Source organism: Notolabrus celidotus, chromosome 8 (assembly GCF_009762535.1).
Source record: "Notolabrus celidotus isolate fNotCel1 chromosome 8, fNotCel1.pri, whole genome shotgun sequence".
NCBI classification, from domain to species: Eukaryota; Metazoa; Chordata; class Actinopteri; order Labriformes; family Labridae; genus Notolabrus; species Notolabrus celidotus.
The window spans coordinates 9,515,179-9,529,288 of record NC_048279.1 but is presented as its reverse complement, the minus strand read 5'-3'; the positions used below and the strand labels follow the sequence as shown (position 1 = coordinate 9,529,288).

The window sequence follows — 14,110 nt, the reverse complement described above, 5'->3', positions numbered from 1 at the left end:
ATCTTAACAAAGGATCATCAACGATAAGACAGGGTAGTAACATGGTAATCAAATAACCCTGGAGTTAAATGTAAGCACAGTTTTTCACATCACATACGTTAGCCTAGTTCTACTCTCCTAACACTGTTGATTCACCGCGCATTATCATGAAAAACAAACTTAAAATAAGACTTGAGGCAGCTATGCTATGAGGCTAAAAATAAAAGGAAATGCTTTCAACAAGTAATCCTGAGGAGCATGTATTTATTTTACCAACAGGTCAATGATCAGACTGCACTTTACACAAAACAAAAAAGTGGTAACCCTTTGAGTAACACTTTGTTTAACGCGTATCTCTATAACGTCATTATAAAAATATTTATAACGAGGTTATAGCACTGTATAACTATAGAAACACTCATAAATGATCTTAATGCTATATAACAATAATAACTGTTATGATTGTTATAAAGCATTATAATAATTGATGAGTGTTTATAACTATATGTGTACAGTGCTATAAGGTCATTATAAATATATTTATAATGCGTTATAGAGACAGGTGGAAACAATACAACAAAACAGACCTTGAACAAAAAAGTGTTGGAGGGCAAACTGAAAACATGTCTCCATACTCCCGATCAGTGAACTGCTTTCATTACAATTTTCTTCTCATGGCAGTTATTCTATTTTTGATTAAATACTTGACTGCTTTCCAGTCTGTTTTTTGCAGCGCTTGCGGTACTACAGAAATGCAGCGCTCACAAGTCGCTTTACCTGGATCATCTTGCCTCACAATGAACTTCTTCAGATGTTTTTCTACTGCAGCAATCTCCTCGGTTGTCCAACGCTGTACAGCAGCTTGCTTACCTAAGTAGACAGAAAGAGATTACATTTTGATTGCGCCACATGCTCATCAGGAGCAACTGAGGTTCAGTATCTTGCCCAAGGATACTTCGACATGTAGCCAGGGGAGGATTTGTGTTCATTAATAATGTTGACGCCTTCAGTGAGAATCTATAATGTAAATAGTCATGAAAATAAAGAAAACCCATTAAATGAGAAGGTGTGTCCAAACTTTTGACTGGTAGTGTATATATATATATATTTGAACCATTGTCACACAATGGGCCACAGTCCCTTCCTGGGTAGGAAGCTCTTTTAGGTGTATTAAGAATTCAGGGACATGCTTTTATTCAGCGATATTACCATCAACACCTTAACATTAAAAATAATGGAGTGGCACTGGCCCAAAAAAGGATGTAAGTCCCAAAGCTTACCTCTCTTTCTTGCGGACACACTCTTTTTTTGGACTTGTGATGTGGAGGTACATCCTTGCAGGGATGACATGCTGACCTCATCTTCTGACCACTGTTGTTCTGGCATACTGACATCTAGACACAAAAAGAACTTTATTAAAGAAAGAAGACATCAAATACAGAGAAACTGTCACTACAGTGATTATTATCTTGTAATTTATAAGATCATTTAGTATATGGCATTTGTGTCTCTTAAATCCCCCCTCCAATCATCCTTTGTGTCTCTCTTAAAGCGTTCTCAGTGCTCTTTAAATTGGGATTATGAAGTTTTTAGCCAAAATCACAAAACCTGCCATTTCCCAGGGCTCTTCTTCTGCAGAGCGCCAGTAGCTCATTAGTAATGTGTCTTTGAGTCGTGGGCGGAGACGGCGCTGCTCTGCACCCTCCCCCATTCACGCGGACACTCCCACGCTGCTGAGAGCTAGGTCTTTACACTAGGTTGAAGGTTGAAACCCTGCAGCCCTTCCACCACAGGTTGTTGCATCACAACCCCAGTCTGTCTGAAACTGCCAGTGTGCGTCTGCGTTTAGTTCACAGCAATTTGAAGGAAGAAATATTCAGAAATGCAATGTCACACTTACTTTTCTGCTGATATGTCCTGTAGCATCAGAAAATGCCACATGAACATCTGAACAACATGAAAAACACGATTTTCATGGGAGGGGGTCTTTAAGAGGTAAAGATCAATCTGCTTTCATCGTTCAAGCTCACCTGTTGAAGACGCTGCCTGGCTTTGGACATGTGATGTGGAGGTACATTCTTGCAGGGATGACATGCTCTCCTCATCTTCTGACCTCTGTTCTCCTGGTAGACTGACGTCTGGAGACAGAAAAGGTTTATTCAACCATGCAAGACAGACATGTTGACCCTAATATTAAGTAGTCAGTAAAGCTAGCTTGATAAGGATATTAATCAAATAAATGTTGTGATTGTGACAGTAGTGTTCAAGGGTATTTAGATTTTTAAAATGATCCGTAGTAAAAATGTATGCCATCGCCAAAGGTTCACACTGCAAGACAGTATTTTTAACATTGGGATTCTGTATCCATCAATGTCACTTTTGAATAGTGAGCTGTTACTCAAATAATAATCATGAAGGGGTATTCGAGTACTCGAGTAATCGTGCCCATTCCTTCTAAAAACTTTCAAAAGAATCTGAATATGTCATATATTCACAATAAAGCCTAAAAAAGGAACACACTTGATATCAATTTACAAAACAAAATGGGGAAATAAAATTGAGTCAGTACCAGGCTCACTAGCAAAAACAACAGACATGTTCACAGTCATAGACACACATACAAGAATCAAAAAAAAGGCTTACAGGGTGGCAAGAGCTTCTTCTCAGCCTCGGTGAATCCCTTTCAGGCTTAGAAATGGAAGTGCCCTCTGTGCTGTCGTCATCTGAATCGTATAGACACCCAGCAAAATCTTGTACTCTATCCCACTGAAGAAAGGGAGACATGGAGATATGATTTTTTCCTTTTTGTTGACACAGTAGAAAAACAAATGGCAATGGAAAGCACCCATCAGCTAAGTAACCACACTGTTTTAAATAAGTTTTAGGAGCTTACCATGAGACTTTTTGTGCGTCTCAGTGATGGAACAAGTACATTATCTGATTGCTCGTTGGAATGGTTGCTTGGAGAAGCCTCATCGCAGGTTTCGTTCACAACACTTTCTGAACCGTACGAATGATTAGAAACCTCTGGTCCACTATCCATCTGCAAAAAAAAAAAAAGCTATGTACAAACATTCATACATACATACATAAATGCACAATCTATTAAAACCAGAAACATGTTTATACAATTGCTTGACTAAAAACATTTGAATTAAATTAAAAGCATCAAAGGCATACCAGAGTGTTTTCTGTTATCTTCCTGAGAACATCACGGTGTGGAGTGGGACTTTTGTTCTCCATAAAGTCCTCATCAGTTTCATCACTTTCTGAATAATCAACGAGCGAAAACCCTTGGACAGTAAAAACCTAAACATAGATAAACAGAGAAAAGTGAATTTATGGTGGTATCTGCTAACTAGAAAAGTTACCTGAAGCAAAAACTGTTTCCCTCTGAAAGCACAGCATGGTCTTTATGAGGTATTAGCACCTTCTCATAACCCATTACAAGGGTTTTCAGTGGGTTACATTCTAAATATTGCTTTAAAACATGTACCAGCTCAGACAGTGTACAATTCTTAATGTTAAAATCAAAGTTGAGATTATGCCAGGTGTGGGACAGTGGCATAAAAACAGTTTCAGTGAGAACCATACGGGAGGACCCCATAAGGGTGAGACTAGAAACATACAAGTGTGTAACAGTATCTTACCTGGTCCCACTGGGAGAGACTAAAGGAAGAGTGTTTCTGTGACATAAATGACCCCATAAGGACAAGACTGGAAACGTGTGTGTGTTTGACATTAACTGGTCTTCATCACACCACCCAATAAGTTATCATGACTGCATTAAAGTAATTTGTGAACACTGGCCCATTTCTGTAGTAGAACAACATCACATACAAGTCACCACAGATATTAGTGATGACTGTGTCTACAATGTCATTTTACCTGTGGTTGAGTCTCATCTGGCTTTGATTCCTTGTGGAGCATCTGATGTACAGGGCTGGTCTCTGTCTCTACTGCAGGAGTCTGAGGGTCTGTCACCTGAAATTTAGATACCAGAAGAGAAGATCCTTAGAACTGACAGAGATTATAATTGTATGTAGATACATTCACAGCAGGCTAATAAGGTTCCCTAGTGGTAAAACAGGTTCTGAAACAGTACAGACCATCAACCTCAGAGCACAGCATGGTCTTTATGAGGTATTAGCACCTTCTCATAACCCATTACAAGGGTTTTCAGTGGGTCACATTCTAAATATTGCTTTAAAACATGTACCAGCTCAGACAGTGTACAATTCTTAATGTTAAAATCAAAGTTGAGATTATGCCAGGTGTGGGACAGTGGCATAAAAACAGTTTCAGTGAGAACCATACGGGAGGACCCCATAAGGGTCAGACTAGAAACATACAAGTGTGTAACAGTATCTTACCTGGTCCCACTGGGAGAGACTAAAGGAAGAGTGTTTTTGTGACATAAATGACCCCATAAGGACAAGACTGGAAACGTGTGTGTGTTTGACATTAACTGGTCTTCATCACACCACCTATTAAGTTATCATGACTGCATTAAAGTTATTTGTGAACACTGGCCCATTTCTGTAGTAGAACAACATCACATACAAGTCACCACAGATATTAGTGATGACTGTGTCTACAATGTCATTTTACCTGTGGTTGAGTCTCATCTGGCTTTGATTCCTTGTGGAGCATCTGATGTGCAGGGCTGGTCTCTGTCTCTACTGCAGGAGTCTGAGGGTCTGTCACCTGACATTTAGATACCAGAAGAGAAGATCCTTAGAACTGACAGAGATTATAACTGTATGTAGAGACATTCACAGCAGGCTAATAAGGTTCCCTAGTGGTAAAACAGTTTGTGAAACAGTACAGACCTTCAACCTCAGAGCACAGCATGGTCTTTATGAGGTATTAGCACCTTCTCATAACCCATTACAAGGGTTTTCAGTGGGTTACATTCTAAATATTGCTTTAAAACATGTACCAGCTCAGACAGTGTACAATTCTTAATGTTAAAATCAAAGTTGAGATTATGCCAGGTGTGGGACAGTGGCATAAAAACAGTTTCAGTGAGAACCATACGGGAGGACCCCATAAGGGTGAGACTAGAAACATACAAGTGTGTAACAGTATCTTACCTGGTCCCACTGGGAGAGACTAAAGGAAGAGTGTTTTTGTGACATAAATGACCCCATAAGGACAAGACTGGAAACGTGTGTGTGTTTGACATTAACTGGTCTTCATCACACCACCCAATAAGTTATCATGACTGCATTAAAGTTATTTGTGAACACTGGCCCATTTCTGTAGTAGAACAACATCACATACAAGTCACCACAGATATTAGTGATGACTGTGTCTACAATGTCATTTTACCTGTGGTTGAGTCTCATCTGGCTTTGATTCCTTGTGGAGCATCTGATGTGCAGGGCTGGTCTCTGTCTCTACTGCAGGAGTCTGAGGGTCTGTCACCTGACATTTAGATACCAGAAGAGAAGATCCTTAGAACTGACAGAGATTATAACTGTATGTAGAGACATTCACAGCAGGCTAATAAGGTTCCCTAGTGGTAAAACAGTTTGTGAAACAGTACAGACCTTCAACCTCAGAGCACAGCATGGTCTTTATGAGGTATTAGCACCTTCTCATAACCCATTACAAGGGTTTTCAGTGGGTCACATTCTAAATATTGCTTTAAAACATGTACCAGCTCAGACAGTGTACAATTCTTAATGTTAAAATCAAAGTTCAGATTATGCCAGGTGTGGGACAGTGGCATAAAAACAGTTTCAGTGAGAACCATACGGGAGGACCCCATAAGGGTGAGACTAGAAACATACAAGTGTGTAACAGTATCTTACCTGGTCCCACTGGGAGAGACTAAAGGAAGAGTGTTTTTGTGACATAAATGACCCCATAAGGACAAGACTGGAAACGTGTGTGTGTTTGACATTAACTGGTCTTCATCACACCACCCAATAAGTTATCATGACTGCATTTAAGTTATTTGTGAACACTGGCCCATTTCTGTAGTAGAACAACATCACATACAAGTCACCACAGATATTAGTGATGACTGTGTCTACAATGTCATTTTACCTGTGGTTGAGTCTCATCTGGCTTTGATTCCTTGTGGAACATCTGATGTACAAAGTCCCCTGGTTCAATGGGCTGCATGGCAAACACTCCTCTTCCTGCAAGAATATAACAAAGTAAACACTTCATTCTGGGCAGTCTAAAAGACGACGTCTCGTCGATGTATTACCTGCAGACAATGCTCACTCTCCCAGTTGTGATGGGGACAGCAATAAGAGGTATTTTAGCCTCCTATAAGAGGTCCCTCGTGAATAAATTCATTGATATGCAAGTACAGTGTATATCTGCAGTATTTTTCAGCAGTTTAGCCAGTTGTAACTTCCTTTTTTTGGAGATGGGCCCTCTCTCATTCTTGTTTTCTCTGTTCCGTTCCATTGAACTGAAAGTGCTGTGAGCTATCTAGTGCAGGTAACACACCAGTAAAGCGTAAGTACATCATACAACCAAATTTCAACAAGATGAACTATCACTGTGACTTTTGACATGCAACATGGACCACAAGTTAGAAATTAATGTGGTAAAAGGATGTTCTAGTCTACTGCCCTTAAATTCTGCATGTACTGAAACTGAAGAACTGAAGAGATTCAGTATAATAGCACAACACTGCAGCCTTCATAGCTCTTGGGAATGCCAACAAAACCTTTTTTTTTTATATAAATGCAACACAGAAATGTGGAATACTTTAGTTCATTTAACCCATGTTTAAACCCATGTTTAAAATGGGACCGATGTGGTCCATATAATCAGTACTTGTATTGACATAATTAATGTATATCAGACTGATGCCACTGATCCGTAAACCAATCCAGATTCTAAAATAAATAGAAATAGAGAACAAGAAAGTGCAACTTAAGGGTTCCTGTACCATTTTAAAAATCAAAATTACAGCTTTTTGAAACCTTTAAAACTCAGTAAAATAAGTTAAGACCCAACAGGCTATGGGGAACAACAAGGAAATAACTGAATTCCATACATGTGAATAATGACGTCTACTTTTAATATTTTGTAATGCAGATGTCTTATCCCTCTTCACTATCTCTCCTCACCTAGTCTTTTCATGTGTTCAATTCGCCATAACCCTATGGAAACAAAGGTCCCCAGTTGGGGGAATCTGAGAGATACAGAGCAAAAAATTGCACTAATCATGACAGAATACAGCCATGGTGAACATCAAATTAGACAGCATACTCTGGGTTGATTCATTTTCAGTTACTTTATGTAAATTGTGAGACTAATGTTTGAATAATGGCTCATAGTGGCAGATGGTTCCAAGCTGTGACAAAAATGGCATTTTGGAAACCTTGCCTGAACTTTTGGTAGTATAATGTCTCTATTTTTGTCTGCTTAACTTTATCAGAATCAACCTTTGCAAAGACAATGTCAATATATTGTACTATAACTTGATAGGGGTTTAACGCTAGGGCTCCATCATTCTAAAGGATACTCATCCTAAATAGTATTTTTTAAGGCGAGACTGAAATTAATTTTGTTTGTGCTGTGTGTCCTATCTTCATTTACCCTTCATCAGTAACACATATACCGATATTTACACATCTCAACAAATTCTCAGAGTGTTCCCTTTACTATGACACACAAGTATTCAAATAGACCTTGTGGTTGCAGAGATATACTCATTTTATCATGGGTAAGCAATTTTCAAGCAGAGGCCTAAACCACAGCAAGGCTAATACCACAGCAACACTGGATATTTTAGTAGAATATTTTAACAAAGCACTCTGACTACCTTGCCTGGACTGTAAAATATCACATTCATTTCTATCACTCTGATTGAAATTCTTTTACAAAAGCAAAAAAGCCACACATACCCTGAAACACAAATAAACTCTGCCCTTATATATCCACTTCACTGTTTTGCTTTTGAAATGCATAAGTTGGGTCAAGGAACCTTCTACCACTTACCTTTGTAACTGTCGACGAGTCTTGACATAAATCCAGACTTGTCAGTGCAAGACAGAATATATGTCATTGCATCATCTACAGGCTTGATTCTTCTTCTCCTTCTGGACATCATGGCTCTGTGAAAATAATTTGAATAATTACTACACATTCAGTATAAGAGAATTGTTCATGTCATGTTTATATTGTCATGAGTTGCCTAGATTGCTAGCTGCTGATATAAAACAATTCTTGAAAACAAACAGCAGTGTTTCCCCTGGCTTTACAGCATGCTGCCCTCTTCTCTCTCTGTCTGGCTATAGGTGTGTGTTCACGTGTTTGTTTGTGTCTACATCGGTGCAGAGCTTCACCAATCATTAAACAAAGCAGAGAAGTGTAGATGCACGACGATGAAGATGAAGACCGTCGGACATTAAGAGTTCATATTTTCTCCGCTGTGTGTCTAATCTTAAGAAATTAAAGCTCTGCGTTCCTATGACAGGCTGAGTTATTATCTGAGGGGCTCAGTGTTAGCTTGGTCTCTACCTGCAGCAGGTGTGCTGTGTGAATCAGTCTCCTCTTCATTGAGGATTTTTACCTCCGGTGTGCGTTAGTGACAAAAACACAACCGGGGGACGTTTGTTTAATATTTGACGTTTTTGTCGCTCTCACCGTAAAAAGCTCCGCGTCAACAGCTTGATTTAATCCAGTTTGTTGATACATCAGACACATTTAGTAAGTTTAGATAAACTCCTTGGCATCCAGGAGTGCCGTCAGCTGACTGTTTGTCCAGAGCTCCTGTTACTGCAGGTGCATTCAGGGACCGTCGTAATAGTGCAATGTGAGAATTAGATATAGTGTTCACATGAAGAATGTTTTCTTTTTGACTTTTTTGCAGGCTAGATTATTTAACAAAAGATATTACAAAAGCAAAAGTGTTAAAAGAGTGAAATGTTGCCGATGTTATTACTTGGTAGATAGATAGAGGCTGTAAACCTGGGGGAAACACTGGTAGTAGTTGTAGTAGCAGTAGTAATAGTAGCAGTAGCAGTATAATAGTAGTGGCAGTTATAGTAATAGTAACGGTAGTAGAAGTAGTAGTAGTTGTAAGTTTCCACTCCACTGAATCACGGAGCCCCATCAGCCTGAGCGATAGCTCGCTGCAGAGCTCTGATTCTCGGCTAAACATTGAACGCAACATGCACGTCTTTTATGTACCGTTTCAGAAAAACATGCACACAAACATGATGAGCTCAGACCCGTGTCTTCGGTAAACACAAACTATTTCTAAGGCTAGAAGAGTCAAAACGCTACCAAATATAACGGGAATAGTATCAAACTCTCACTGACAAGTCAACCTGATGAAAACAACCAGAGCTGAGCCAGCTGAGCCAGCTGATACAGTATTACAGCTCCGAGACACAAACAACACGGAGTCAACATCACGGGATTTATGACAGCATAACTGGGGAGGGGGGTATGTTGGCATAAAATATAGTCTTATAATAAAATGCTCACCTGTTGTGGCTTGTGCTAGGAGCCGGCTAACATCACAAACTAAGCTCCGGTCGCAGGTTTAATCCTCTCGATCATAATATGCACATACTCTTGGGATGGTCTGATTTAGTGATCTTCGACATGGCATGTTTGGGCCGCTCTTGCGCAAACTATGTTTAAATTATAGTTAAATGGACACTATGATAGTAAAGAGGAGGTCTCCCCGGTAACATTGATGTAACATGTGTCTGTGTTTACTTTCTGTCCGTGACGTCATGACGCAGGGAAGTGAGACACTACGTCCATAGGAGTTGTATTGAAGATCGCTAGCTGCTACTGTTAGCACCGCAATGCTAATAATGGCTAAAGATAAACTTTGTTACATTGGTTGAAATAGTCTTTACATAATGGGAGCAATCAATACACACAAGTGATCTGCAAAAATAAAAAACAACAGACCACTTTAGCAGCTGCCAGCCTGTGCAAATAAAATCTAATAATTTAAAAGCCTATTATATAGCTAATGCTAGTAGCTAATTGTAGCAGCTAACAGTTATTGTAATAAAGTAATTAACATCACAAAAATATAAAGAATATAAATTGAACAAAATCATGCCTACCTGTTCCATGCTGATATATCACTTAGTTGTTGTAAATGTGGTAAAATATTCAGAGTTTCAAGTTAATATTCCATCTTCAGCCATGTTCCTCTCTGTCTTCTGCTTCTGCTTCTTCTTCTCACATTCACGGCAGATCGCACAGCAGAAGCAATCTGATTGGCCAAGAGATAAATCCAAGGGGCGGGACTTCCGGAAGTGTGTGCACACACTTCCGGAAGTGTGTAAAAGTGCGGTGGCACCTTACAGGCGGTAGTTGGCGATCGTGAGAAAAAAGTTTACACACACTTTTACACACATTTCAAGTTTTTGCTACCTTGTGGGCCAAGTGAAGAAAAAGCATGAGGAGCATCAGGGAGGGCCACTGAGCTCATTTTGATTGAAATCGGAGTGGGGCCCACCATTTTGGGCCCCACACGGGTGTTGGGCCCCCCGCCGTTGGTGTGCTCCCGGTGCTGGGATCCCACAACGTGACAAATGCAAGTGCACACACACACACACACACACACACACACACACACACACACACAGAAACATCTCCTGCTTTGAAAATCCTGCTGTTTTCCTTTATTCCTCCTCCCTCTTCGAAGTTTGTCTGATGATTTCGGTTGTTGATATTGACACAGAAACATTAGATAGGAAAATAGGATTTCTTCTTGTAACATAACAACATTCAGAGGGACCTACTACCTCAGTCCACCGTTTTGCTTCATAAAGTTACTGCAGTGATTATAGAAACAACCTCAAAAATGTAAATCCAGGAAATAAACCACAGTTTATTTCACAAACTCTCCCCCCAAACTATGAGACTGAAAATAAAGACGGACGTCAATGTTTCCACTTGTGTTGCCAGCTTGTTCAGTGCTAAATCGGAAACAAAGTGCTTTGTAATGAGCTCTGTGCCACAGCGGTGTGGGTCTGATGTGTGAATGTAAGCAAACAGATTTATTCAATCCATAGTTAAACTAAAACTGGCGCTGGTGGCCTAGCGGTCTAAGCACCCCACATACACTCCACGTTGCAGAGGTCACCAGTTCGTCTCCCGGCCACGACCATTTGCTGCGTGTCATCCCCTTCCTTCTACTCCCCACATTTCCAGTCTCTCTATAGCTATCCTATCAAATAAAGGTAAAAAAGCCACAAAAAATAACTTTTATATGTACGTTCATATTAATTAATCTCTCTTTCTCCACAAAAAGACCTCAAATTACACCACAGAGCTCCATCTGAGAATGATTTACAATATCTTTATGAAAGAAAGTGTGAAACTAAAATGTCTCATTTGTTGTGTTATGAAGATGAGACGAATATAGTGGATATAAATGACTCAGCTTTTAACTTGAGACCCCTGTAACCCCATGATTGACCTCCAGCAGTGTCTGGACTCAACTGTGAAACCCGCTCTCATAATCTTTGAATTAAATGACAAGATAAATCACAGGTTCCAGCCTTAGAATAAAAATAGATTTAAAAAAATGAATTTGAAATCTCCAAATGAGGCATGACTCACCAAGTTTACTTTTTCCTTGCTGCTCTTGACAGCTTCAAGCAGTCTTTGGGGACAAAAATACCTCATTATTGCGCGCACCCTTTGCTACAGTGGCCTTCTTGTGTATTTCTGTGGCAGCATGCTGTGTTGGGCCATGCTCACAGGCTTCCATTGAGTCCTTGTTTAACCCAACGTCTTCTTTGCTTACCTTTATTTGTTGTAGCTGCAAAGTTTGTATTTTTAGCCAGTTTATCCATATTTTGTTCCACACTGTGCGCCACAAGCTAACCAAAAACACAATCGATTAACAAAACTTACTAGGTGTACCTGAACATGTGACGAGGCCTGTGATTGGATGACAGATGTCACTTGATGGATCTGATCACTGCATGATGGGCTGCTGTCTGTCTCAAAGCTGATCTGGAACCAGTAAAGCTGGATACACATTACAAGACCATTTGTTTCCCCCTTTTGACTAAAGTCAGCAAATGTCAGATTATGTGATAATTCCAAATATTAGTTTGTCAGATTTCCTGTGGTTTGATTTCTGCAAAGAGTGATTCTACTTCCCCCAATCTGCTCGGGAGATGCGCTGATTTCAAATATTATTTTACGATATTTACGATCAGAGCACACAGTCTCTAGATTGTCACATGAAATGTAATGATATAGAAGCCAGCTCATTGAAGAAGGAAGCACAGCAAGCACAGCCATGGCAACAACAGTGAACCTGACGCATATGAACGACAGAAATGGGGGGCAACGTGTTAATTTGTGGCAACAACATTAGTGTATATGCAACATACCACAATCGAAGTGATGAAGAGAGAAGTTGGAACAGAAATTGCGTCTGCATGGAATGTGCAAGTTAACTTAATCAAATCAAATCATACATTTTAATAAAAATAAATCATTATCATAATCGGCTGAGATTTCATAAATTTCTTACTGTGTGCCAGGCTTTCAGTATCATCTTATGATTACAGAGATACAACGTCAATGTACGGGACTAGAGGAAAAACCACTTCCACTTCAGTTTGAAACCGGGATACAGTCCACAGAAAAACAGATTCCTGTAGTGGTTTGAAACTGATTGGAAATCGTAAATATTAAACATGGCCATTATCTACAATCAGGTATCCTGATGTGTGGAGGCACAAATTGTAGACTTGGAATTTGAAACCAGGACCCTTGCATTGAAAGGCAGGCACCTCTGTTTGTCTCTTTAAGTCTTTACATTTATATCTTAATAGTACTCCAAAAGCTCAGCTCATCTCCTTTGTGATTAAAACATTTCATGTTTACCACCAAATAGGTCTCTGTCCAGGAATTGAACCCTAAAATATATCACTGAAAACACACTGTACCTGCCACCTCACCACAGGCCTGCCTGGCAGTGCTTACCTAACTGAGATTTATGTGTTTTCATTTGAACATTATATTGGGATACTTTAAAAGCACAACACCAGAGGTTGCTGCATGTTTCAAACATCACAAACATGATCAAATAGATATAGTTATAAAATAAATGATCTACAGAGACTTGAACTGTTTTGTTCCAGGCAGTCACTGTGTTTATTTCTGTTGCACAGTTGGACATTTCAACATGGGGCTCTATGGAGAATTACTCCCTTTTGGAGACAGCTTCAAGTGGCCACTCAAGGAACTGCAGTTTTATGGAGCTTACATATTTCTTTAGTATTTCTGTCCTGAAGGTTTCCACTTCAGATCTTACTCAAAGAACATCTTTATTATCACTTCACAGTATCCAAATCGTGAAATCATTGCAACTACAGTGGGCCCTAATAAACAGGATCAGATCTGACCTTCAGAAAAATGACATCATCAGTCTCATCTATAAATATGTTTTCCTACACTCTTTACATTCTTGTTTTTCATTAACATCCCTCCTCTTCTACTTCTCCTCCTCCTAATCCTGTCCTCATTGCCATCATCTACACAAACAGAAGTAATTCTCCAGAGCCCGATGGACGAATGCAGAGAGAGGGATGACGGCGAGCGAGGGGTGGATGAGTAGTAGGCGGAGGAAACAAAGTAAAGCTTTTAATCTGTAAATGGAGAAGGGTAATGGTCATTTAAGCATTAAGATATCCCCTCTGTCCGTCTGCTCCGCTTGCGTCTCCTTAATGCTCCTTAAACATTTATGAAGGCTGATAACAAAGAGGGAGCGTAGCTACGCAGAGTAATCAAATCACTGCTGGTTATAGGGCTCTACTCGGAAGAGTGAGGGAGGGGGAGACAGAGCGAGAGGGAAGGGGGGAGGCAGGGTATTAAGAGGAGAGTGACAGTGTGAGAAATAGAGATAGAAAGGAGAGAAGACAAAGAAAAATATATTAGCTCTTAAAATAGTCGTCTTCAAATGTGCAAATAAAGTGCAGCGTGTTGCTGTCAAGGAGAATATTCCTTGATGTATTTTACTCTTTCCCTAAACACATTTCTCTGTCTCTCTCAGGGATTCCCCCAAAACACAATTTACTTCTTTTACTGAGTGTGTTCGCTGAAATTCATGACTCCCTACATTTACAGCTGAAAAAAGGAGGATTTTACAAGTGGAGGC

At 39.8% G+C, this 14,110-nt stretch overlaps 1 protein-coding gene across 1 annotated transcript; it reads right to left on the bottom strand.

Moving 5' to 3' along the window:
- Positions 1-228: 228 nt before the first annotated feature.
- LOC117817453 lies at positions 229-8,495 on the bottom strand. Its single transcript, XM_034690176.1, has 12 exons — positions 8,476-8,495; positions 7,954-8,069; positions 6,037-6,131; positions 5,314-5,409; positions 4,591-4,686; positions 3,868-3,963; positions 3,160-3,288; positions 2,873-3,022; positions 2,623-2,745; positions 2,010-2,117; positions 1,260-1,373; positions 229-849 (listed from the first exon to the last, which is right to left on the bottom strand). The coding sequence occupies exons 2-12, from the start codon at positions 8,063-8,065 to the stop codon at positions 799-801; spliced, it is 1,170 nt and encodes a 389-aa protein (XP_034546067.1). The 5' UTR covers positions 8,066-8,069; positions 8,476-8,495; the 3' UTR covers positions 229-798.
- Positions 8,496-14,110: the final 5,615 nt, after the last annotated feature.